At 38.9% G+C, this 27,711-nt stretch overlaps 1 protein-coding gene across 7 annotated transcripts in view; it reads left to right on the forward strand.

Moving 5' to 3' along the window:
* The window catches only part of MITF (melanocyte inducing transcription factor), a 222,569-nt gene extending 195,215 nt beyond the window's left edge, over window positions 1-27,354 (forward strand). For 4 of the 7 annotated variants that reach the window (XM_007447650.1, XM_007447651.1, XM_007447656.1 and 1 more), the window contains 7 exons: window positions 386-395; window positions 2,135-2,230; window positions 9,425-9,542; window positions 12,283-12,339; window positions 17,828-17,903; window positions 21,434-21,581; window positions 26,622-27,023. In XM_007447650.1, the coding sequence (XP_007447712.1) occupies window positions 386-395; window positions 2,135-2,230; window positions 9,425-9,542; window positions 12,283-12,339; window positions 17,828-17,903; window positions 21,434-21,581; window positions 26,622-27,023 (907 nt within the window). Of the gene's footprint in view, window positions 16-385; window positions 396-2,134; window positions 2,231-9,424; window positions 9,543-12,264; window positions 12,340-17,827; window positions 17,904-21,433; window positions 21,582-26,621 lie in introns of all 7 variants that reach the window. The other 3 variants (XM_007447655.1, XM_007447654.1, XM_007447652.1) reach the window with 3 other exon arrangements.
* Window positions 27,355-27,711: the final 357 nt, after the last annotated feature.

Below are 27,711 nucleotides of genomic sequence, written 5' to 3' on the forward strand. Positions count from 1 at the left end.
GCGTCGTGCATGCAGGTACTGAATGACTCAGCAGCCCAAAGATGTAACGCTCTGTAATGAGGATCTATATTTGTGGCTAATCACACTTTCCTGATGACTTAAGGGTTTTTTTCCCCCACATTGATTTTTTTTTTTTTTTAATCGAGGAAGCTATGAACAGGGCTCTTTTCTTCATAATGTCTCATGATTAAAAAATTACTAGGGAAATGATACTTAAAATGCATTTTTCCCTGAGTTGCTGTAAGTCATTAAACAGTGCTTAAAATACATAAATTTTAATAAAATAGAATGTAAACTGCTGTACTTCATTTAGATATACCATCACCAAAGTATGTTATACAAAGTTATAGGTCAGCAACTTTGACAGGATATTTGTAAAACCAAGATGTGTGTATGTGTGAGATCTATATATTGTTTTATAAAATGGAATCTCATGGAAAATATATTTTGAAATTTTATTCATTTAATGATAAATCATGGATATTTTCCCAAATAATGAAAAGTTCTTCTATGACATCCTACTTAATGGCTATATAAATCATGGTATACCCATTTATTAATATATTTATGTATTTTTAATGTGTGTATACATATATGAGAAAGAAGAATAAGCAACAAAAAATTCTTATTTTTTTTTTGCTTTTCTCTACTGCCTTTTATCAACATGTATGACTCTTTTCATAAGAGAAAAAATTCTCTCATACCAAGCCCACTAAGTTCATTTCCCTAAAAATAAAACAAAAAATTTATGAAGAAAGTTTGCTCATAAGTCTTCTGGCCCATTTTCCAGTTTACCAGCCCATTTAGAAAATCATCTCTTAAAAACAAACAAACGAAACAGATACAACTGGTGTACCTGGAAAGGAAACAGTGTGCTGACAGTTATTCAAAACTGACCTCCAATTATTCTCAGGGGTCACTTAATGCCACTCATTTTTTGAATGTTTACTATATTCTTGGCACTGTGAGCACTTTATATGGTTTGTCCTGAAATCTCACAAGAATCCAATAAGGCCATGAGTATATTTACCCCCATTTTACAGATTGGGACACTGAGGCTCTTAAAGATTAAGGGTGTTACCCCAATCCAGCAAGTGGGAGAACCAGGATTCCAACAAGCCCCATGATGTTGGAGCCTGTCTTCTTTAATTAGAAAATGGCAAAAAGACACAAAGGAGCATCCCTCTGAGTTCTGAGATTTCATTGTGTACTTGTGAAGCACGATTAAGACCCAAGCGTGTGTGCACACACACACCAAGTAGCTCAAATATATAAGGTGTTTGCGAAGAAATGTTTTCACAGACTTGTCTTTGCAACTGCTGCAATGCACATGTAATCACTGTTGTTTATTATCATAACTCATGTTTTGGTACTACAGGAATAAAATTGATCTAGTGGGAATGTCAGCTCCACGACTGTAATGATAACCTCGTTCTGGTGTACTCCTCTGGGAGTGCCGAGCACGCTGGCAGCTGTACAAGGAGAAACTTATTTTACAAGTCCTTGTAAGATTAGTGCAGGGATACCCAGTGGCCTGGGAGCCACAGTGCCCCACACACCCCTGTGGGAGCAAAGGGCTGAATTGCCATCTGTGGTTTTTTATTCCAAGGAGGGTGTGGGAAAGGTACAGGGCATAGTCTTTAGAGGAGAAAAGGAAAAGGCAGCTGTCATTCAAGATGAAATTTCCGGGTTCATCTTTCCTGTTTAAGGCAGGCAGTTTCGCATAAAAGTTCAGAGCATGGTTCAAACTGTGGCTCTAACCCTCCTCCGAAGTGTGACTTTGGGCAAGTTGCTTCTCATATATCTCACCTGGAAAATTGCTATAATAATAGCACCTACCCTGATAGGGTTAATGTCAGGATAAATCACCCAGCCCATAAAAAGTCCTGCGCCAAGTGACTGGCACCTAGTAATCACTCACTAAGTGCTGGTTGCATATGTCATCCTCATCACCCATTAGTGTTAATGGTCTTCAATAATATTCTTATTTGGGGAGTAAGAGGACAGTTACCTCTTAGAATCTAACTAAAGAATGTTATTGCTTTGGGTCAGGAAAGACCATGGATTTCTTTTTGGGTTGCTTTGCACAGTTTTTGCTTATATCTATCTGTTTTCCATTGCCTTTTTCCTTCAGATGGATGATGTAATCGATGACATCATTAGCCTAGAATCAAGTTATAATGAAGAAATCCTGGGCCTGATGGATCCCGCCTTGCAAATGGCAAATACGGTATCGGTGATCTTTTTTTCTAAAAGAAAATCTTGTGACATTATTTCCAGTGTTTTCTCCCTTCTCCTGAATTTTCAGTTTATCTTTGCAAGTGATTCATTGAGAAATGTATTGATGATGAGGCAGAGAAGTATCTCAGGATCACAAATAAATGACTTAGACATCAGAAATTAAGAATTTCTCATGAGTTTATCAGTAACCCCATGATGAAGCTCTGCATTCCCTGGGGTCCAAGTCCACTTTCAGTAGCATGTTACATCTTCCAGTTGCCTTTGACATCTGATGCCCAACTTAGGACACTGCTGCCAAGGGAAATACTCTGGATCGTGTTATTTACAGTGGTTTTCTAGTTGGCCTGAAAAGTTAATGCACTTTTTAAAGGAGCTCCCTTATTATTCACAGGTGATAGAGTGACATTCAAATTACCCTTCTTCAACAGCAAATTGATTCCAATTTTAGTTAATTAATCAGGGGTCATATTTGCTCTTCTCTGTTACTTATTCCTCTCTGTAGTTTGGAGCCTTGCTTGTAGAGTTCATTTTCTTTCACTCCTTCCATTTTTGTCTTATTTGGTCCTTGCAGGAATTCCCTGGGTCATTGCCCTCCGTTTTAGGGTTAGGAAAAGTTAGCTTGTGTTGCCCTAGATTACACAGCTCGGATGTGTCAGAGCCAGGACTCCTTGGTACATCTTTGAAGGCCTAGTCCCATCCTTTTCTGTTTTCTATACGAGCAATGCCATGAGACTATCATATTCTTTAGTAATTAGTTTTTAAAAGACTAACTTCCATGGTGGTAAGGGGGTAAAAGGGAGCTGTTATTAATGGGTATAGAGATTCAGATTTGCAAGATGAAAAAGTTCTGGAGATGTGTTGCCCAACAATGTGAACATACTTAACACAATTGAACTGTACACGTATTGGATTGGCCAAAAAGTTTGTTCGGGTTTTCCGGGAAAACCTTGAATGAACATTTTGGCCAACCCAATAAAATTAGTTAAGATGGGAAATTTTAGGTCATATGTTTTTTACCCCACATACACACAAAAAAGTTTTAAAGACTAAATTCCAATAGTAAATTTCCTTCGGAAGGGAATGTGGTAGCTCTTAATTATTTATACTAAAATCCCTAGAAAACCAATTTTTTATAGTTAAGTTTTCTTATCTATCTTGATCCAGTCCTTTAAGTCACTTACTTGAAGTCTTGAGGGTTAAGGACGACTCCCCTCGAAACCTCTAGTCTTCTTCTGGGATCCTTAGTTTTGTCAATTTACTGTCCATTTAAACTCACCCCCTCATTTTGAAAGAGCTAAATATTCTTTCTGACAAATGTTTCTGTGCCAAACTCTTCCCAACTTCTTTGAGCCCTTGGTTGGCTTCTGTGGAACCCTCTTGCTTCCAACTTTCGCGCATCCCGTGAGGCAGACTGCACTTGTCTCAAAAGAACTTTGCTGATGAGGGTGGTTGTTTTTCCAGTGGCATCAAGTGGATACCTGAGCACACTCAGGAGGACTGTAGAATTGGCATGATTTTTAAAAATTATTCCTTTTTAAATTTTTCCCCAAAGGTGAGGACCTTGGGTGTCACCTGATCCAACCTAGTACTCAGTGTGTTAACCTCCTCTTGCATATCCTTTGTATTCCCCACCAAATTATCAGGCGTTTGGCTTCTTAAACGCCTCCAGTGAAAAATATGCACTCACTTACAAGTGAAGCAGTAAAGCACAATGGTTGGGAGTTGAAGATTTGTGATCAGACCTGGATTCAAATCCTGAGTCTGCCATTTACTGTCTGACCTGGCACATTACTTTACTTCTTAAAGTCCTCCATTTCTCCGTCTGTAAAATGGGACTGATTACTGTTTCTACCTCACATGGTCATCTCATAAAGTATGTACAGCATTTAGCATAGAAACATAGCTTGTACTCAACAATATCTAAATTATTAAATGTAATTTTTATAGTTTCAAATACTTTTGATAGCATTTTTTCTGGGTGGTATTCACTCAGCACCTGTAATGTGTGAAGCTCTACGTTAGAATAATATCATACTCGATAATGGAAATATTTCTCATAGTGAGTCTCTCTGTGAATTCCAGATGTGGGTCCCAGTTTGCCTCATGGAGAACTCGTCCTTGTGACAAGCCTTCTGGAGATGTGACCTTTAGGCTGATAACCCACGTCTCCTCGGTCAGTCTATATTAGAGTAGACATCCTAGTCTTTCATTATCCGATTGCTCCTGAACTCATTTTAAGATTGATTTAGCATTTATTAAAGGCCTCATATGTGACCAGTGCTGGGTAAGGTGCTGTGGATGCAAATGACTCAGGTCTCCTTCCTGGTCTCATTGGGCTTACGAGTTTAGAAAAGGAGACCACTTCAGACCTTGAATGGAGAAGGGTAGTTCAGAAGCAGAGAGGCCATCTCAGGGAAGTTCCCAGATAGGAAAGAACCCCCAGGTAGACTTTAATTATTCCCAATCAGGAGAGGAGTAACCTGCAGCCACGCTCAGGAGTCACTGACTTTGTCCCAGCATCCATTTGTCTTCTGTGTTCCCCCGCACCAGAGCTTTCCCACAACGAACTGTTTTAGCATTTTACTACAGGCAGAAAGACACTGTAACAGAGAGGTTTGGAACACAGACTCTGAGCCAGACATCTGAGTTCAGTACATACTCTGGAGTGAGTTATTTGTCTTCCCTGCCTCACTTTCCTCCTCTGGAAAATGGGGACAATGGTAGCATCTAAAACAATAGAATCCATGTGAAAATTATAAGAGTTAATCTACAAAAAAACATTTAGGACAGTCTTGCCTGACATGCTCTCACTGAATGTTAGCTACTAGCTCTTATTCATGATAAATTTGGGTTTTAATTGTCAAAATTAAATAACAAAGCCACTACAACTTACTAATGTTTTAATTTTTTTTTCCCCACAGGGAAGTTTAAACTGAATGTCCTTTACACTGGGCATTTTTCCTTTTATTTGATTCTTTGAAATGGTCTATTTCAAGTAAACTACTTTAAAAACTAAAGTGGAAGGAACACTTAGAGAGGAAACTATCCTAAGGGAATTGGAGTCTAGAAATAAGTATTCTGAGAGCACAAGGGCCCTCTTGTACCATCACAAACAAAGAATAAAAGTCCTAGTTTACTTGTGCTAACAGTACTCAATTGATATTCAGAGAAGGGGACCATCCAGAGAGAAAAAATAATAACATTTTACAATTATCATTTACTTGGAAAAATATTCATTTTGGTAGAGCAGAGCACTGAAGAACTTGATTCAGACCAGGCTTAGGACACATACCCACGTGTGTCTACCCTCTCTTTATTTGTCCTAATTAGGTTGCGGCTTTCATCTGTCCATTGTGTAGCTTGTGCACTGGAAGTGAAATCTTGTCCATCAAGTTAATGTGCTAGATAAAAACCCAGCAAAGACACAATATATCCATGTTAACAGAAGATGCCTCTTCCTCTTTCTTAGCTCCAAAGGTGTTATTCTGACCTAATTTTGATGTTAACCGTGTTTATGAGGGGATTTTTCTAATTCAGACAGGGAACCACAGAATCATTTCTTGAATTTGCATGGCTAGGAGACTTATTTCTAATTATTTTAATCAGCCTTCCTCTGAGTAGCTTCAACAAGTAACAGTCATTAATACAAAGAGCATAAGCCATCATTTAGAGCACAGTCTTTCAAACCTTGGTACTATTGACATTTGAGATGGATAATTCTTTGTTACGGAGACTGTCCTGCCCATTGAAGGATGTTTAGCAGAATCCCTGGCTTCTACCCACTGGATGTCATTCGCACCTTGCCATCCCACTATGACAACCAAAAGTGTCTCTAGACGTTGACGAATGTCCCCTGGGGAAAGGGGCAAAATCATCCCCAATGAAGAAGATTTAGGGTAGTGAGTGGTCACTTTAGCTCCGCAGATCCCCTTATTTCTGTGCTTAGATCTGCGTTGCAGTCCAATAAATTGGTGCAGTGGTCAACGGGATGCTTGGCAATTAACATGGCAGATAGTTTTGTTCATCAAAGTGAAAATTAGCTTGACTGTCCAAAAACTGTAGACTGGGTATACCGTACTTTCCAGAAAACTGTATTACTACACATAGCAGTTTGTCAGTCACTTAAGAAGCAGGTACTCTGTTTCACCTACTTTTATCTCGTTTACATTTTACAAAACCCTGTGAGATGGGTGACATGATTGCCACTTTTCAAAGAGGGGCGTCTCACCTCAGAGAGGTTAATATCATGTAGCAGGTCAATGACAGGCAGGTTCTAACCTGGGTCTCTGACTCCTAAGCCCAGGCGGTAAATGACTGTACTGTTAATTTCTAAATTTGAGTATCCACACTTGGTTAGTGAGCATCTTGGTTAGTGGGTTTTTATTTGCTCAGGTTTAGTTGGAGATTAATTGAAAAGTACAGTTTCTAATTGGTTATTATCAGCAGGTTGATCCTGCCCCCCAAATACTACAATTAACATGCAATGTGAGCCTCCTATCAAAAACCTCCACTCAGACACAGCAAGACTTTCCTTTTTGTAGAGTCAGCAAGATAAGCTACACAAAGTGCCTTTCTACTTCTGTGCCTGGCTCAGAGTAGGCGCCCACAAAATTAAATTTTCCCCAGCAAAATATTCCAGCAGACTCTACGCTGCCCACTCCTAACCAGCAAGTATTGGAAAAGTAGCCGAAGCAGGAAATCTTTTAGAGAACTCTCCAGAGGGTTATAAGCTGCTTTTTCAACTGGAAGTAATGAGGTTTGACCTCAGTGGAGTGCCCGATAAGGCGTCTTGTTATAGAGATTTTAATTCATCTCTCTTTTTGGTCAGCACTGCTGTCAGTCCAGGCAATCTTCTCTGCAGTTTTTAACCCCTTCCCAATCCATTCCTTTCTGGGTTTCCCCCACTTCCGCCCCACTTGTCCATCCATCTCTCTCCCCCTCTTGGGTTTGTGTCTCTCTCTTCCTGTTTCCATCCTGCCCCTTGTGTCTTTGTCTCTGTCTTATTTCTAGTTTTTGAGTTTTTCACCCTCTTTTTCTGTGAGTCTGCATTTATTAAATATATGTACATATAACATCTTCCTTTACATAGTGGTTAGAAAATATATTCTTGTCCTGGAGAAGCTTATAATAGAAGATATCTGTTCAATATAGATCCAGTGATGACTTAGAGGGTTTTTTTTTAAAAAGCTGGTTGCATTTATCACTTGCCTATTGTTTATCTCTAACAAATTATCATAATAACACAATTACATGCTTTGCATACAATTTGCATATGAAGCATAATACATATGATCTATATTTCTCTAGCTATGGAAACAATTGTTTTTAGCTTGTGGCATTGAATCTGAAGTCACATTCTTGGTTTATTAATACCTGGTAGTTCTTCCCAAATCTAAAATTCCAGGATAGGAGGATAAAGCTTTGGAATCTAGAAGGGTTACCAGATGTCATACCAGCTTTGTAAGTTTTGACTCTCTGACTGTACAGTGCTGTATTGAGACATTTGAGCACCTTTCACTTTGCTGTATTAAGTTGGACAAGAATAAAACTGAACACACACAGGGCAAGGCTGACCCTGAGAAGGTGACCTATTTCGTATAAAACCACTAAATGAAATGACAGCTAATAATCAAAGTCACTTTTTTTTATCAGTTCCTTAGCTAGAGGCCCTTGAAATGTGGTTCAAGGGCATTTTACATTATCACAATGCATTGTTCATATGCATATGTATAGTAAGATATGTGTAATCCATTTTATGTACATGATTTAGATGCTGTCTTCACAAAGGAGCAAAAGACTGAGTGGAGAAGAGAGATGTGCCCTGCTGATCTGTCTGTGCTACCTGCCCCCAACCCCAATTATATCAGAGCAAATGTCATATTAACCTGTTGGAAAATACCTTATTCTGTGCACAGCCCGCCCCCATCTCTCTAGCTAGGAGTTTAGTTCATAGAGTATTTATTTAGAAGCCATGATAGGAATACAATGGCTGATGGCTACCCATGAGGGGAAACACATTTGATTCCATATTTCCTGGTATAATTTCATCTGTATGTTAGTGGTTATTTGAAAGAGTGAAATGTGTTGTATTGTGGTACAGCCTTTACCAGGTACCTCTTGATTACTAAACAGTTTAATCATACTTAAATGTTATCTAAATTTACTTTTCTCAGATTCAGAGTGTATAATCAAGTAAGGGAAGGGCTGAATGGCATAAAATCTCACCTGGTAATAATAGTTACAGAAATTATTTAAGTTAAGCTGGAAATGGGAAGTGTCTGCCATGGAAATAGTGAAGCCACCTATTTCCCAACAATTAATATTTAGAACTTTATTTCAGGGAGTGGCAAGAGGAAATGTCTTGGATCTCTTTCATCTACAAAAACGGGTGCATCAAACTCATGACAGTGAACTAGTTACAGGAAAATGCATATGTTGCAAAGGGAACTCATTGTTGGGGAAAAAACAGGTTCATTACTTGAAAATGTTCAATTCAGAACAAGAGACAAACACTCTTAAGATAGTTTAGGAAAGCTAAATATTTCTTTCTTTCTTTTTCTTTTTTTTTCAAACATAAAGTTTTGTTCTTTTATGAAAGCCAGTGGGCTCCCTCTTGTGGCTTTGTGAAAGATTTCAGTTTCAAAGAAAATAGCTTTTTAGCAGTAAGGAAACCATTTCTTTTCAAATAAGAAAACACTGTTAATTGCTTTTCCTTATAAAGAGAGAGAAAGAAATAAGGGAGAGAGGAAGAGAAGGGAGGAAAAAAGTTGACTTTGATGAAAAACGTGATTTGGTAACAAAGCCATGCCACATATAACCCTACCTATAATAATAGACAGTATTTACTGGGTGTCTTCTGTAAGCTACTACATGTGCTAAATAATGAGTTCGCACGTTATCCTTTGTCTCCATGCTCAAAATAAACCTATAAGCTGGGTAGCAGAGTGATTTTATGGGCGTGAGATTCTGCCTCCTTTCCTGTCGCTAAGGGGAACCCCCTAAGGAGACCATATATCTGTGAATGAATGAAAAGGTAAACATCTCATCTTTTCCTATGTTAAAAAATATCTTTTTACGTCAAATCATTTCTTTTAAATAAAGTCTGGAATAGGATATGGGTTTTAGCTGAATAACTTAGGAATCGTTCAACAATTCATTTCCGTTACTCTTTTTCTCTCTCTAGTTACCTGTCTCTGGAAACTTGATTGACCTTTATGGGAATCAAGGCCTGCCACCACCGGGCCTCACCATCAGCAACTCCTGCCCAGCCAACCTTCCCAACATAAAAAGGGAGCTCTCAGGTAAATACCCAGCAAAATCTAGAGATTTTCTGTTAATCTTCTGGTAAGCAAAGTTATCCAAATAGTGACCTCCAGAAGTATTTCCAACTCGCAGACATACTCTTTTTAGGTCTATGCAGTGGTTAAAACATTGAGCCATATTTTAAGATAGAGGATGTATCCTTGAAAATCTTTGTTTCCAGTATGTCTTGAGATACTGGGAATCAGGCTGCTGTAACTCCATGACACCCATTATTGTGTCTATGGCTGCTGTCCCCTTTGGGGTGAGGGCAGCAGGCAACATTTTCAATCATGAGATGTCTCTCCCCATCTGGTGTTTTCCTTAGTTGCTCAGCCCCTAGAAGCCTTTGAGTTTGAGAACCCTGGTCTGAATTTTCCTTTGACACACATTCAAGCCCACAGTTGGGATAGGGTAAGAATATATTTCTTACATCTTCAGATGTCTCCTGTTACTTTTGCTGTATCATGTGCAAAAGATTTATTACACGGAGTGAAAAAATAAATCATCAAATGGAGCAATGGGTATCATTTGTTCTTGAGGCAAGTGTGAAATTACCTATTTCTCCATTTTTGTTTAACACTTTAGGGAAGGCATTTGGCCATTAAAACATGATGAAACTGTATTATAACTGGAATTCCAACATGCTGGGTTTTATGGCCTTCACTTCATCCCCCTTTTTGTTATTTGATCCTTGCATCCTACAGGATTGGGTGAATAGACTGAGACTATGGAATATAGATTTGGTGCAGAAAATTCTTCTTCTGTTCAAGGGTGTCTTAGAAAAAAAAAAAAAACTTCAGAAAATTGTGGCAGGAGAAAGAATTTTTTTTAAAAAAATCATTGATTTGGTTTAAAAAAGATGATTAATTAATACATAAAAACCATCAAAAGCCAACAAACAAGTAGATACTGTACAGGAAGGAAAAGTACAATGAAGTCTTAGAAAAGACTTCATTTAGCTAAATGAAATCTGTATTAAATCATGGTAAAATATGGTTAGAGTGACATGTGTAAAGTTCCTGAGTGCAAAGTGGAGTTTTGAATTATGTATATGATTGTTTCTTCAAAAAGAAAAGAAAACAACAGAGGCTGGGGGTAGGAGGAGGAAATGGGTGAAAGGGATATACATTTATTAAATTTTTCAAAAAGCAGATATAACAGACAATATACTTCTAGAGTCACTGGTATCTTAGAAAATGACCAGTACAGACTGGACAAGGGTAAAATGGCAGGAAAAGGTGAAAAGGGACAGGAAATGAGGTTCAGACCGCTGATAGTTTGGGAGGTAGCCTAATGTAGACAAAAAAGAATAGGCTTGGGAGTCAGCAAATCTGATCTGAGAAGAAAAAACATTATGAAGTCCAGTTTCCCCACCTGAATTAGGGTCCGGTCAGGAAGCAGAAACCACACAGGGATTGGAACAGGGAAGCTTTAAAATAATTATCAGTCATGTACAGGCAAGCAGCTACTAAGAGAGGAAAAAACTAAAGAATACCCTAAGGCTGCAGGGGAGTACCCAAACTTGGAAGAGGACCCTCCTCCCCAAGGCCAAGAGGCCAGCCTCAGTGGGAAGGATGTGGTTGCTGCCACTAGATGGCAAAGGCGTTCGTTCACTGGTTGCCTTGACCAGAGTTGGTCCACAGTTGGTGGATTGAGGGTGACAGGCAGAGAACCACAGGGTGGGGTGGGCAAAAAGAAAACAATAAAAAAGTTAAGATACTGAAGTAGAGGGTGTGTGAATAAAAGCTGCCTGTCATGCTTCTATGTGAGAGGTAAAAAAAAAAAAAAAAAAAAAGGAAATGATTTGGATTGATCTTCCTAACTGAAATAATTCAGCTTCTGAATTATTTATTTATGTATCTATCTATATATATAAATACATATAATAGTAGCCATATAATAAATATATGCTATAAGTAATGCTGAAAAGATTTCTATTTTGAAATAAAGTTCTGAAATGATAGTGTGACGTTTTGGATATCACTTCTGAAAAGGAAATAACAGAGGTTCCTGAATCCCGGGATTAGTGAAATAACATTATTTTTCTTGTTTTATTTTGCTCTCTGTAAGGGGGAAAGTAATCCCTTATCACAGAGATCTCACCAGAGTTGCTATGCAAATAGACTTTTCCAAATGAAGTTGCTGCTAAATGCCTCTGTACCCTATGCCTATTTTTGTTTTTATAAACTCAGACTAGTAAGTAGTTGTCCCTAAGAGTCATTGAATCATTTCATTCTAGCAGGTTCTGACAAAACCTGGCTCCAAGTTCTTAAATAATGAGTTCATTTCCATTAATCAGTTAGAGATCCAATTTGGAAGCCTCTTGGCTTAGTTTTCATACCTTCGTAACATATCAAAGAAAGACTGAAAAGATCTATTGCCTGAAAAGAAAATTTGACTCCTGATAATACACTATGAACATCAAATTCCCATAGTTTCTAGTTATTTATTTTTTTCTTATTTGTACCTGTATGTTTACAGCCTGTCAGACATCTTTGTTACTGGTCTTTTGCCATTTTGTAGAAGCTGAGCTTTCGCATTTATTTGATATATGTTGCTTTTGGAAAAAATGCAAGCCTTTTAAAAGTCAAAAATTTTAAAACCCTATTTTTATTCAAGTCATATAAGTGTCCATTTCTTTAGAAAATAGGTGTTTTGTAGTTTACACTATTGTGTGCCTTGAACAATTCTAACTTCTAATGACTTCATTCACATGCACAGCGCATATTTTTCCCACAGAGTCTGAAGCAAGAGCATTGGCCAAAGAGAGACAAAAAAAGGACAATCACAACTTGAGTAAGTTGGTTTTATGTTCATTATATTGGAGTTCATGTTCCCGGTTATATCAAAAAATTTCCAGACATTTTGGAGGAAAATTGGTTTCACCTGTTAAAGGTACATTTTATGGAAGAAAATTGTTTTCTGGAGAGACCAAAGTATATAATTTTCCCTGTATTTTAATCTCAGATCAAGTTGAATCACACACACACACACACACACACACACACACACACACACACACACACGTTTTCAGTATCTTGAGGATTTTGTTGTTTTGTTTTTTTGGGGTTTTTTTTTTTTTTGGTAAGAGGGAATCTTGATCCCCATCTACCCAAATGTAAGTTGCTCACACTGGAACTTATTTAAAAAAGGGGATTATGGGATCACCTTCTCCAGTGAGATTTAAAAGAAAAAAATTAAACATCTGGAGGGGAGTCATTGGGTGACATGAGGAAGCCTCCTAAATTTCTGACTTTACCTGTGACTTAAAAAAGAGGTTTTCTAACATTTAAATTTTTTTGTTTATGTGCTTAATTTACTCTTGGTCACATCTTTAAGCTTTTTCCTATGAAAAGTTAAGATTTTTTATTTCATAAACAAGTGAAAGAGGCTGAAAATAAAAAAGGGATTGGGCTTGGAAGTAGAAAATAGTTTGTGTGTGTATGAATTTCTCATCTCTTGCCCCCATCCTCTTTTTCTTAAACTGATTTTTAAGGATATAAGTTATGTATAAATACTTTGTCCTTATACAAATGATAGAATAAGGCCAGAGTTCTCTGATTCCTAAAAATAATCATTGTTGGGTTTTTTTTCAATTTGCTGTTTGTCTTTCCAACCTCTTTCCAAGTATTTGAGAACATACACCCTTACACTTGCATGCAGAGGTTCTGGTTTTGTGTATGATTTAACACAAACAGTATCACATTGTCTGTATCTGTTACTGCCTGCTTCTTTAGTCACTGGTATGTCCTGAAGACCTTCTGCTGTTATTCATCTAGATCTATCTACTTTTAAAAAGCTGTTGCATAGTATTCCCCAGTGTAACTTGTGATATTTCATAATCCTCCTACTGCTAAGTGTTTATGTTGTTTCTAGTTTCTCCCTATTATAAACAGTGCCACAGTGAACATTTGCAGACGTGCCTCTCTGTGTACAGGGGAGTTTGTTTCTCCAGATTAAATGCTAAGAAATGGAATCACGAGGTCCTTGGGGGAAGGAGGTTGTGTGTGCCTTTCTTCTTTTAATAGATCCTGCCCTTCCCAGTTCCTTTTTCACTTAGAAGAAGCTTTCCTCATCTTTTAACCAAGAGATTTCAACTAATATTTCTAAGTCTCCTCTGGCTTCAAAGTAATTTTACTGTAAGATATTTCTTCTTTTAAAATACCTTAGAAATGAGATAATGATCATTTCTCCTAACTGAAATGTGGAAACTAAGTTGGATGTTGTGAAAAACATAATCCGCCTTTACTTAGTCACCTAAACCCTCAGGTTCAGGGTTGTCCGTAAAGTGTAAATATAATCAACTCTGAGGGCTATAAAACAACCTTAAGATCTCATTGAACTGTTGGAAATTAATACTCAAGTTTCAGTTGCCCATTGGCATAGCTTTTCCTCTTCTAGGAATTTATCTTGTAAGAGTCCTTGCCAAAATGGGCAAAAGAATACATTCATTTATTCACTCATAGCTACTTTTTGAGCCCCATTACGTACAAGGCACTTTTCTACAGAAGTGAACCAGATAGACAGGTCTCCCACCCTGAGGAGCCTACATTAGAGTCAGGGGCAGACAGAATACATGTGCGGTCAGATACACGCAGATGGTTTTTACAGCTTAGGATAAGTACTGTGATAGGAGTAAAAAGTACACGCGAGCATTGACAAAAATAGTCATTATACCTTTGAAAAAGAGGGAGAAATTGGAAATAGTCTAAATATTCATCAGTAGAGGATTTGTACATAAATTATGGTACATCCTTATGAGGGACACTCAGTGCATCTTAAGAAGAATGGGGTTGATCTGTTTTACTTGTCTACAATGTATTACTGAGTGAAGAGAGCAAACTGCAGAATAATATGTATAGGGTCCAATTATGTAGAAAAGAAAACACTATATGGGTGTGTGTGTGTGTGTGTGTGTGTAAGAAGATCTAGGAGTCAGCCTTATCATTGACAAGTTTCCTCAGGCAAAATATGTTAGGTGGTATAAAGAGTTTGCTTTTACTTTTTTCTGTATACACATTTGCATGTTTTGCAAATTTTTGCAAGCTCATATCACTTTTATAATTGGGGAGGGTAGGCACTGAATTAAAAATAAAATGCAGTACATACAAATGTTGACGATGAAAGGTGTCAACAATATGCTGTTGAGTGAGAAAAGATAGATGCAGAATGGTTTTTAGTGTAATTCTGCTTTAACAATGTCATTCTTTATTCAATACATAGTTGTTGGGGGCCTACTGTGTGCTAGGCTCATATAGGTACTCGGAATGCCTCAATGAATAAACATATAAATAAATAAACAAAAGTATGCAGATATTAGATGGTATAGAGCTCTATAAATGAATGGAAGAAAGAAGTATGTAGATGTTAGGTGGCAGAAAGTTCTTTGAGGAGACATAGTGCAGACAAGGGGGTCAGGATGGGAAGTGGTGGTTCACTCCTAAATAGGTAGTCAGGGAAGGCTCATGGGTAAATTTGAGTCACCTCACTTGAGGGAGGTGAGGGCAGAGCCATTCACGTATCTGTGGGAAGAGTGTTCCAGGCAGGTGGAACAGCAGTAGAAGGTCCTAAAGTGGGGAGTGTGTCTGGCTTGGTTGAGGAAGAGCAAGGCCCATAAGGCTGAGGGTGGGGGGAGCACAGGGGAGTCACCGTAGAAAGTGTGGTCACAGTGGGAGATGAGTAGAAATGAGGTCAGAGAGATGGGAGCCCCCAGATCCTTGGAGGATGCCTTGAGGACTGGGTTTTTGTCCAGGTGAGAGGGGAAGTGATTGGAGGGTTTTCACCAAGAGATTGACAGGCTCTGACTTACGTTTTAACAGCTTCTGTGTCGTCGTTAGACTAACGGGGGTAGGTAGTGATGGGCATGGGTGAAGCAGAGATACCACTCAGGAGGACTGCAATAATCCAGGCAAGAGATGATGGTGGCTTCTATTCAGGTAGCAGTGAAGGTTTGAAGTGGACAGGTTCTGGAAATATTTCGAAGGTAGAGCGAGCAGATTTTGATGATGGATCAAGTGTGGGATGTATTGATAAAAGAAATAGAGGTACAGAATTGATGCCAAGGTTCTGGCCTAAGCAACTGGAAGGATGGGGTTACAGTAAGTGAGCTGAGAAAGCCCGTGGGTGGAGCTTTTTTTTTTTTTTTTTTTTTTTTTTTTTGCGGTACGCAGGCCTCTCACTGATGTGGCCTCTCTTGTTGCGGAGCACAGGCTCCGGACGCGCAGGCTCAGCGGCCGTGGCTCACGGGCCCAGCTGCTCTGTGGCATGTGGGATCTTCCCAGACCGGGACATGAACCCGTGTCCCCTGAATCAGCAGGCGGACTCTCAACCACTGCGCCACCAGGGAAGCCCGGTGGAGCTATTTGAGCGGGGAAGACCAGGAGCTCAAGTTTGGAATGCTGGGGCTGCCTGTTGCACCTCCATATGGAGACATCTAGTAGTCAGACTTATGAGTCTGGAGTTCCGGGGAGATGACTGGGCTGCAAATACAAGTATGGGAGTCATCAGTGTATATGTGGTATTTAAAAGCATGAGACTAAATGCGGTCACCCGGAAGTGAATGTAGACCGAGTAGAGTCCTAAGAACTGTGTCCTGGGCGCACATCTAGGCCACATGTGTGTTTATTCTTAGAGCATAAAAATAATCACAAAGGATATATAATAGATTTTACAGTGGTGGTATCTGGATCATTGGGGATTTTTATTTCATTTCATGTGTTTCAGTATTGTTTGTTTTTTTTTTATGATTATTATATGCTTGGAAAAAGCAAGAAAACATGGCATACTTCAGAGTTTGGGGGAAGTTAGCTAGAAGATCAGAGGTCCAAAAATTTCTTCTTCAGAGCCATTTAGCATCACTTACTGTTTCTATTTTATAAAAGTCTGATAATAAGACAGTATTATACATAACTGATTTAATCATAGAAATAATAATTCAGCTAAGAAAAAAATGCAATATATATTGAGAAAGTAGTGAATAATATTATTTATCTAAGTGTGCACAATATTAGTGAGTCAAACATAAATATATATGAGGTTTTAATATGTGTAAAGTAAAATATTAATATCTTTAATCCAATTTATTAGACTTTAAGTTATTTGGAATTTATTTGTCAGACTAGGTAAATTAAAAACATTTATTAACTCATATACCTACTATTTCACCCTCCCATGAGAAGATGATAATTTAGTTGAACATACAGCTGGATTTATAAAAGAAGAATGCTGTTAGGATGCATGGTATAGTTAAAGATGCTTGACTTCTAGGATTATTGTATTCAGTACTGTAGCCTCTGGACACATCTGCCTATTGAGCACTTGAAATGTGACTAGTCCAAATCGTGGTATGCTGTAAGTGTAAAATAGACACTGGATTTTGAAAAGTTAGTACAAAGAAAAGAATATTAATTATCTAATTTATAAATTTTTATATAGTTTACATGTAGAAATTATATTTTGGATAGATTGAGTTTAATAAAACTATTAAATTACACCTGTTTCTTTTTACTTATTTAATGTGACTACTAGAAAACTAAAAATTACAGATGAAACTCGCATTATATTTCTCTTGGGCAATACTGTGCTAGAGGAGGGGTTTTTATATGACCTGTAGCCTAAGAATGGTTTTTACATTTTTAAATGGCTTTAAAATATCAAAATAAGAATAATATTTTGTGATATGTGAAAATTATATAAAATCCAAATTTCAGCATCCAATGTTTCTTGCCAGTAAACTAGGTACAAAAATTGTATCTAGTTAATATTAGTACATTTTGAATTCTGTTAGCACAAAATTTGTGGAAATCTGTTTTCTCTCTTTGCTGTGTAAGTACCTAATAATATGCTTAATTTTGCTATTTGGCCCACAGAGTACTCACTATCAGGCCCTTTGCAGAAAGCTTGCTGCCCCTGGTCTGGAGGATCAGGGCTGAGTACAGGCCGTTCTCCACTTATTGCTGGGTGTCCTTGTCAGGTCCCCAGTATCACCAAGGTAGTTTTGTCATTTGTAACTGAGGATGGTAACTCCAATTTCAGGAGTTAGTAGAGTCAAATGAGAAATTACAATCTCAGGGCTTCGTAAATGATAAAGCTCTATACAAAGCTAGCTCATTTTGTAAAGGGCTTTTATCCTCAGTACCAAAACTAGGAGAATAACCAGGAAATACAGATTCGTTTCTGTTGTCCTGACCCAGCAGAATTAATATGCACATGCCTTTAATGAGATATGCTAAATGCGTACATGTCACCATTACTAATAGCCCTTTCCTGTGCTCTTTTCTTGAAGTTGAACGAAGAAGAAGATTTAACATAAATGACCGCATTAAGGAACTAGGTACTTTGATTCCCAAGTCAAATGATCCGTGAGTACAATTGCATTGTATATTTTTTCATACCCTTAATGTTTTTTCATATGTTGCAAAAAGCACACAGTTATAAAAACTAAAGAAGGACTCCCTCTCCCTTTGTTCCATTTGTGAATACTTCTTACGCCTTTCTTTTGAAATCTGAAATTTCGAGAGAAATGAACTGAATTGTTCAAAAGTATTATTGGACATGAGCTGTTCAGCTTTGGATGTGAGGAAGTGACTTCCTGAAGTCTGAGAATCCTTGGCAACGAAACACCAAACTACTAAAAAAATTCTTTTTATCAGTTCATGCAGGACAGAGATTTCAGTAGCTGATAAAGCAAGATTTGTTAGCTATTTGTTTGCCAACAAACTCATACAGTATCTGTAGGCATGGAGAGCTGATATTGGAGATTTCAAGTTTAACAATATTCAGCAGAAAAAAGGTCAATTTTTTCCCCAAAAATTACATGCCCTTTGTTTTACCAATCTAGGAAAAAGAGTAAGTTTTAATCCTCTTATAAGCACAGGTCAGCTAATTTGGATTTCAGCTTTCAGTCGCTCATGCCGCTCTTTCAGAGATAACGGTTGTAAAGATAATTTTCCTACCAGCAATGTCAGCAAATAGGACAACAAATACACAATTTTTATCCATTAGAAATTGGCCCATTTGAAGTAAGGGGCTCGAAGATGTATACATTTTAATGGCTCCCACAGGCGGCCTATGAAATTAGCCTTTGAATATGACCTTTTAGCTACCTAATAAAATGTAAAGATGAAATCAAGCATTATTCATGCAAGGCTTATTAAATTTGCTATTCACATTATTGTCAGGGAATTTGTGACAAAATAAAATAAAACCATTGCCCATTCTAAGGTGGTTTTGATGAATGTTCAAGCGCAGTCTCCATCATCAACATTTTGCTTTCCCAGGTTTCAAGGAAAGCTGTTTTGAAACTCAAAACATTCAAAATCTCAGTTCTGCAGCACAAATGCATCCTACGAAGGGGCTGTGACCTTCATTTCCTATAGTCAGTCTTGCATGATAGTTGAAATTGAATTCCCATTTTCCTATTCTTTATCAGCTTTCACTTTTTAGCATATTCTTTTAAACTGTAGCACGTGGATCTCTTTAGCAACATATTATGAAATTATGGGGCTGCAGTGAAAGCCTCTATTTGCATATCTTCTTTCTCTGTTGTATTAGAATACTTGTGTGTTTATAATCTGAACTGATAACAATCTTTAATTGTAGACATTGTTTCAAGATGAAATGGACTGAAGTCTGTATGGGGGTTTTCCTATACCAGTTTTTTGGAACAGACTTTGGGACTGCTATAGAGACATAGTCTAGCTGATCATGGTCTCAGTCCCATACCCTCTCCTGCCCTAGAGTAGATCTGCTTTTATTGACTTATATATTAGGGATCTGTTTACACTTCTGTGTAAAAAAAAGGGTCGCTCTCGTTGCCAAAAAAAAAAAAAAAAAAAATTTGAAAACCCCAAAGCATAACTGATTAATTGGGTCTCACAAGGAAGTAAAACCCAAGAAAACTGGTTGGAATAGTCTCTTCTTAAAAACGGAGTGGCTGCTTGCCTGTTTCAGTAGTGGTCTCTCACTTTACTGGCCTAGTGAAGGCATCTTTCATTATAATTTTATTTCTCTCTGGCGGCTGAAGTTTCTGTTGTTTTCTTCTTAGCCCTGAACATTAAGCGGGTTGGCTTTGTGCTCACTCCGAGTATCTCAGGACACCTCCCTGGGTTGCCATCTTTGGTGCCCAGACCCCAGGGATCAACCCCTGGGAATTCTCTGGGGGCTGTAATTCAGCATCCCATGGGAGAGCTTCTGTTTTGTTCTTCATCTAACCCATATGAGGATCAATTACTTGGTGGCTTGTTTTAATGGCCCTCCATTCACACGTCCCAGCTGATACTTCCAGTCTCCTTTTAGCAGCTGAAGATTATGGGGTAGGAGGTTTTCCATACTTTAAATTGTTTTTGTTTTCATCATTGTCATTACCATCAATATTTTCTATAAAAGACCTCAGGTTAATTTAAAGCACTATAAAAATATTACTGTTAGTTATAATTCTATTCTTAATTGTTTTCTGGGGTGCTCTAAACTTTTCAACTCACTTTTACCTACATTTTAATGGCATTCTTAATGTTCTCATATAGGAATACAGTAGCGCTATAGTGTTTAAAAACTGAAAGGCACCAAACTCAGGCTACCTGGGTTTGAATTCCAGAACAGTCCCCTACTAGATGTCTGACTTGGGGAAGAATTCTCATATTTCATTTTTCTCATCTGTTAAAAGAAAAAAGGGGAAGGAGGACCAGAATATTCCTTCCTAGTCTAGTTGTTTTGAGCACTCAGTCACATAAGAGGAAGAGTAGTTTAGGGCATGGGGTCTGGCGCCAGATTCTCCAGGCTTCCCGGCTGTACCACTTCCAGGCTGTGTGACTTTGGGCAAATTACTTAACCTCTCTGTGCCTTTGTTTTCCAGTCTGTAACATGGGGATAATATTAGTGCCTACCGATTAAGGTTGTTATGATTAAGTGAGCTGCAAAGCACTTTGAAAAGTACCTGTCACGCAGTACATGCTGTTTAAAGATAGCTATGGTAATTACTATGTTGAGTCCTTAACACAGTGCCAGCTCCATTGTTTGAACTGCATTCTAAACTTTTCCCAGCATATTCATATAAAGTGCCTCCTTTGATTCTAACAACATACCTATGAGGCTGCTCATACAAGCATGGTATCATTGTTTTGTTTTTGTCTTTGTTTTTGTTTTGTTTTGTTTTGTTTTGTTTTGTGGTACATGGGCCTCTCACTGCTGTGGCCTCTCCCGTTGCGGAGCACAGGCTCCGGACGCGCAGGCCCAGCGGCCATGGCTCACGGGCCCAGCCGCTCCGCGGCACGTGGGATCTTCCTGGACCGGGGCACAAACCCGTGTCCCCTGCATTGGCAGGTGGACTCTCAACGACTGCGCCACCAGGGAAGCCCGGTATCATTGTTTTGTAGATGAGGAGGTGGAGATCGGAGAGAGGTTGATATTGATGGGAATATTCATGATAAAACCCAAGGATGCCATTTTTATGCTGCATACAATCAAGTAGTGAGATCTCACAGAATTTTTTTTTAATCATAGCTTATTCTGTCTGAGTGAGTTAACTTTTATAGTCCTAGAAATCTGTAACTGTTGAATATAGTGTTTAAGAGTATTGACTTTGTCATCAGCAGACCTAAATTTAAGTCCTGACTCCAGCATCATGTAGCTCTGGGACCGAAGACAAGTTGAATCGTCTCTGATTCAACATGTGCACAACGTCCCTCTGACTCCAGGCGCCTGTCCGGGTGAAAGAAGATAACGTAGCAGTTATGGGTGAACGGTGTCCAGCGAGTTGCCAGCACTCAATGAATGATAGCGATTCTCAACTTCTAATTGTTATCTCGTCTTTAGAAACTGAATGCTCAAAATATTGAATTTTCATGGAGCCTCCAATCCTAAAACAGTCTGTTTCCTTCCATTTTCATCCCAGAGACATGCGCTGGAACAAGGGAACCATTTTAAAAGCGTCTGTGGACTATATCCGGAAGTTGCAACGGGAACAGCAACGTGCTAAAGAGCTTGAAAACAGACAGAAGAAGCTGGAGCACGCCAACCGGCACTTGTTACTCAGAATACAGGTACCAGGCGTGTGCAGGGTGAAGGTGACTACATGTTAGTGACTTGAAGATGGGAGAAGTATAATGAGCCATGAGGGAGTTGATTTGTGTGATCCTAATACAGTCTGTGCTCATTATTTGTGGATTCCGCTTTGTGATTTTGTTTCCTCGTAAAAAGTTATTTGAAACCCCCAAATCGACACTTGTGGCACTTTCATGCTCATTTGCAGACATGTGCAGCATGGCACATGTGACTTTGCTGGTGCGTTTGCTCCTAGTTAAGGTTGGGCAAGGCGATGCTCTGCCTTCTTGTTTCAGCTCGTACTGTAAACAAGTGTCCTTTTTTGCTGTCTATTTAGTGCCATGTTTTTCACATTTTTGTGGGTGTTTTGGGTGATTTGCTGTTTAAAGTGGCCTCTGAGCATGGCCCTGAAATGCTTTCGCATCTTCCTAAGCACAGGAAGGCTGTGATGTGCCTTATGGAGAGAAGTTTCATTCAGGCATGAGTTGTGGTCCTGTTGGCCTTGAGTTTAATATTAATGAATCAATGATATGTAGTAAACAAGGTAACGTCAAACAGAAACACCCATAAAACAAAGTTACATGTTGATTGGTTGGTGAAATGTTGTGCGCAGTTGCTTGCGGGACCCTAATCCTCTGTTTCCTCCAGGAACAGTGGTTCGGCATTCACTAATTCAGTGTTCATAGCAACTCTGTAGCACGTCTTTGGCCATTCATGCTCCTGTGACAAAAACACCATAGACTGGGTGGCTTACACAACAAACATTTATTTTTCACAGTTCTGGAGGCTGGGAAATCTGTGATCCAGGTACTGGCAGATTTGTTGTGTGATGAGGGCCTGCTTCTTAGTTCATAGATAGCTGTCTTCTTGCTGCAACTTCACAGGGCAAAAGGGGTGAGGGACCTCTCTGGGGTCTCTTTTCATAAGGACACTCATCCTATTCATGAAGGCCCCCCGCTTGTGACCTAATAGCCTCCCAAAGCCCTACCTCCAAATACCATCACATTGGGAATTAGGTTTCAGCATATGAACTTTGAGGGGCATAGACTTCAGTCCATAGCCATAAGTACTGCAAATCTTGAGAATTGAGAGTAGTTGTTAAATACAAAGATACCTTAGTATTGAGTGGGGTGCAGTGCATGGTCAAAGCTCATGTTTATAGGGAACCTGGGGCACCCAGAAGATCTTCTCATCAGGGTATAAATTATAGAAATAGTTACAGATAATGAAGTTATACCATATGTATCTTTAGCTTACACACTCTTAATGGGGGAAATACTAATTTTAATTTTACATGTAATTCATCTGTCATTCAATTTAAGGAGTGTACATACCAACGTAACCATGAGCTGGGGGATCCCTGTAATAGCAGCTCCTGGTGCTTCATCATCACTTGGCTTTTCATGCTAAATATAAAGATGCAACTTCCTCTGGAACTGTCTTGAAGAAGAGAAAGAAAAACTGACTCCTTGCTAATGACTAAAGGAGTTGGCTAGGGTTATTTTAATTTACTTGCTGACTTTGAACACAACCAACCCATAAGGGTCGATGACGTTGTATCTTCTTCTTAAGCAGACGGACCCACTTGTACCCAGTTTCGCTATAGAGCAATGGTTGTTTTTCAGGTTTCCTGTGCAACTAATTATGGAACGGCAGTGTAGAGTATGGCACTTTAGAGACTGCCTGGTGGTGGTTATTCCCCGATGTTGAACTTATTTAACAGAGTAGTTTACTTCTGATTTCCAAGCTTGTTAATACCCCACAACACTGTTGACATTTCTAGATGTCACATCTCTCATGTCATGGCAGCGATCTTCAGCCCTGGGTCAGAGAGGCAGAAGGTGGTTCTCCTCTAGGGGCTGCTTTTTGGAATCTTGGTAGTGAAATAGAGGTTATGTGTCATTTGAAAATCCCCCTTCCCTGCTTTCTCTTTTTTTGGCTTTTACTGCTTGTTTTATGTTCCGTCTCTTCAGTAATCAGACACAGGTCTTTAGTCTCTTGTACTTAGTATATATACCTATTTATAAAAGCAACTTGTACTAATGCATCATTTCTTTATACAAATAATAAAATATAATAACTGTTTTGAAAGACAGGCTAGGTTTTGTTTTAAGGTTTTAAACATATATATTCGTGTGAAATATGAATACCGTGGAAAAGATGAATTGGAAGTTGCATGGTGACGATGTCTTGGGTTTTTCTTCCAGTGTCAGTGAAGCAGCCTTTAGAACTTCTGTGTATCATGGAAAACATTATTAATTAGGAAAGCTGTGCTGTGCAGTGAGTTCTCTAGGTGAGATCTATCACATTAGTTAGCAATCTAAGTAACACTTTATTCAGCTGGTAAACATTTTAAATTAAACAACAAAAGATTGGAGTAAGATGGATGCCTCTCTTAATCCAACTCTTTTTTTTAAAAAACACACCACACGTGTGGGAGCGCTGTTCTTATTATGTGGGCGTAGACTTACCGTTGTGCATGTGTTCAGCTTGGACCTAAGGGGTTCCTTTCATTTTCACCCTAAGTGATACATGCAGAAATGTTCACAGAATAAAGAGCATGAAGCCTTACTATCACTGGGACTGCAATTTTATTAAGCAGCCCAGGGCTTTGAAATGATGCCCAAGGAGACTTGTGTGTCTGGAGACTGTGTGAAGGAACGTGCATATACTGGTGTGACATCTCAGGCTCCCATCTCCTGTACTGCATCTTGAGGAGGACCTTGCTAATCAAACATCCTTTAATACAGGCTGAACACAACTTTTCAGGAACATGTGTTTCTAGGCTTGTGGGCAAAGGTTGAAAGGTTGTGTCCTGTTGGAGAGTACATTTCCCCCTCTCATGACGCAAGGTGACTTGCTTCAAATGTATATTCTGTTATTTTTATTGTATCACAAACATAGGAAGATGGCATTGGCTTGTAGAAGCAAATAGCTCTTCAGGATCAATTGGGGTCTTTACGGTTCTTTGTAGGGGCGTGGTCTAGGCATACCCAGAAAGGGAAAAGGAAAAGAGCTTGTTTGGAAGGAATTTGAAATGAGGCACTGGGGCAAGTCTCTGACACTCAGGAAGTGAATTAGGCACCTAGGGCTACCATTACAAATACCACAGACTAGACAGCTTACACAACAGAGATTTATTTTCTCCCAGTTCTGGAGACTAGAAATCCAAGATCAAGGTGTGGGCAGGGTTGGTTTTTCTGTGGCTTCTCTCCTAGGCCACCTTTTCCCTGTGTTTTCCTATTCTTGTGGCTCTTCCTATGTGTGTCTCTGCGTCCTCATCTCCCCTCACCGATATTAGATGAGGACCTACTCTAAGGATCTCATTTTAACCTAATCACCTCTTGAAAGACACTGTCTCCATGTACAGTCACATTCTGAGGTTCTGGAGGTTAGGATTTCAACATAGGATTTTGGGGAGGGGACACAGTTCAGTCCATAATAGGAAGGATGTGAAGAAAGTGTAGAAACAGATTGAGGACTTTCTTGTGGAATTAAAAACAAAACAAAAAAACTCCCTTTGCCTTGATGAGATGGGTTAAATGATGCATCCCAAACTTCAGTTACTTGTATGGAATTTTCATAACTTTGGCCATTACTACTCAATCTTTATTAGTTCCCAGTGCCCTTAATATCTTAGTAACTTTTTCATTGCACCTTAGACCAAAAAAATACCTACCATTTCCTTGTTAGGTGCTAACCACTTAGTAGCCATTTGAAAATATAAAACATATAAATTGAAAGAAAAATCGCATTTTAATTTTATTTTTAAATAACCACATTACTTACTAGTGAGATATGTGTGCCTGTGAGGCACTGCACAGCTTCTCCAACCTTGGAGTCAGATTGGACACTGCCACCCTCGTTTCCCATTGCACACTGGTTTTCATGCAGGGCTTGTTTTTTTCCTTTTTTCTTTTTTTTTAATCACAACAACTACCTGAGACCCGGCTTTGTGTTGATATGATGTGATGGAAACAATGTAACACAATCTAATACTAAAACTGTATTGAGTTTGATCATTCTCACAGTAGAGTGCATTCCCTTTGAAGCTTTAAAAATATTCCCAGTGTCCTGGGAGTTCATTATAGTACCCGTAGATATCTCTGCACAGTGTAGGGAGCATAGACCTGTACTGTTTACTGATTATTTTCCTTCAATCAGCTCACATTTTGACTATTTTTACATTTTTTAACTTATCCTCCCTGTTAACATTAACATCTATGAGAAACTGTCTCTGTATTTCATACATAATAAAATCCATATACCACCTAAAAATCATTTACTGTATTACCAGTGATACTCTATGTACTTTAAGAAATATGGTGTTTATTAACTTGAAAGGGCAAAAAAATTTTATTTTAACATTTTTTTGCAAATGTATGATTTTTTTAAATTAATTAATTTATTATTTATGTTTGGCTGCGTTGGGTCCTTGTTGCTGCGTGCGGGCTTTCTCTAGTTTCGGTGTGCAGGCTGCTCCTTGCGGTGGCTTCTCTTGTTGCAGAGCATGGGCTGTAGGCGCGCAAGCTTCAGTAGTTGCAGCACACGGGCTCGGTAGCTGTGGCACACGGGCTTAGTTGCTCCGCGGCATGTGGGATCTTCCCGGACCAGGGATCGAGCCCATGTCCCCTGCGTTGGCAGGCGGATTCTTAACCACTGCGCCACCAGGGAAGTCCCTGATTTTTAAAAAATACTTTTAAAAGCAATTTTAGGTTCAGAGCAAAATTGAGCCGAAGGTGTGGAGAGTTCCCATATACCTCCTGCTCCCACACGTATATAGCCTCCCCCAATATTAATATCCCCACCAGAGTGGGGCACTTCAACACTAGATGAACCTATAGTGAGACATCATTATAACCCAAAGTCCCTACTTGGCATTAGGTTTCACTGTTGGCGTTGCACACCATTTGGGTTTGGACGAACGCATAACAACATGTAACCATCATTATAGTATCATGTATTGTACAGTAGTTTCACTGTCTTAAAATCCTCTGTGCATCACCTCTTTAAGTTTCTGATTTTTATTTTACTTTTAGGAACTTGAAATGCAGGCTCGAGCTCATGGACTTTCCCTTATTCCATCCACGGGTCTCTGCTCTCCAGATTTGGTGAGTCGGATCATCAAGCAGGAACCCGCTCTTGAGAACTGCAGCCAAGACCTCCTCCAACAACACGCAGACCTAACATGTACAACGACCCTGGATCTCACAGACGGCACCATCACCTTCAACAACAACTTTGGAGCTGGGACCGAGAGCAGCCAAGCCTATAGCGTTCCCACGAAAATGGGATCCAAACTGGAAGACATCCTCATGGACGATACTCTTTCTCCTGTTGGCATAACTGATCCACTTCTTTCCTCGGTGTCCCCTGGGGCATCCAAAACCAGCAGCCGAAGGAGCAGTATGAGCATGGAAGAAACCGAGCACGCTTGCTAGCAAATTTCCCCTGCTCTGCATTCCCACAGACTGCTTCCTTTCTTGATTAGCAGATTTAATAATTTACCTGAAGGGGTTTTCTTGATCATTTTCCTTTAATATGAAAATTTTTTTTTCATGCTTTATCAATAGCCCAGGATATATTTTATTTTTAGAATTTTGTGAAACAGACTTGTATATTCTATTTTACAACTACAAATGCCTCCAAAGTACTGTATGGTAGTGTACAGTATCTGTGAACTGAATTCACCCCAGATTTTGGCTTTCAGAGCAAGAGGATTTTTGCATCAGAGAAATTGCTGTCCATTTTTATTCAGGGGAAACTTGGTTTGCTATTTGCATGCCTGTGACTTCCTTGGAAATGAAATGTAAAGTTTAATTGAAAGAATGTAAAGCAACGAAAGAAAAGAGAGAGAGAGAGAGGAGGAGGGTGGGGAAGAGAAGAAGAAAAAGAAATCCATACTAACACTTTTCCATTTTGTAAATGTATTGATTCATTGGTACTGCCTTAAAGATACAGTACCCTTTCAGCGTCATTTAGTCTTTATACTGCAAACTATTTAAAGAAATACTATATTCCATAAAAGAAAAAAAATGCAACCATTTTCACGTGTATTGTCTGGTTAGAAAATATAACTGATACCTTAGGTGCAACTGAAATTGAAGAGAGATATAGACCAAGGCTCTG

This window comes from Lipotes vexillifer, unplaced genomic scaffold (assembly GCF_000442215.2).
Source record: "Lipotes vexillifer unplaced genomic scaffold, Lipotes_vexillifer_v1.1 scaffold1008, whole genome shotgun sequence".
Taxonomy (NCBI): domain Eukaryota; kingdom Metazoa; phylum Chordata; class Mammalia; order Artiodactyla; family Lipotidae; genus Lipotes; species Lipotes vexillifer.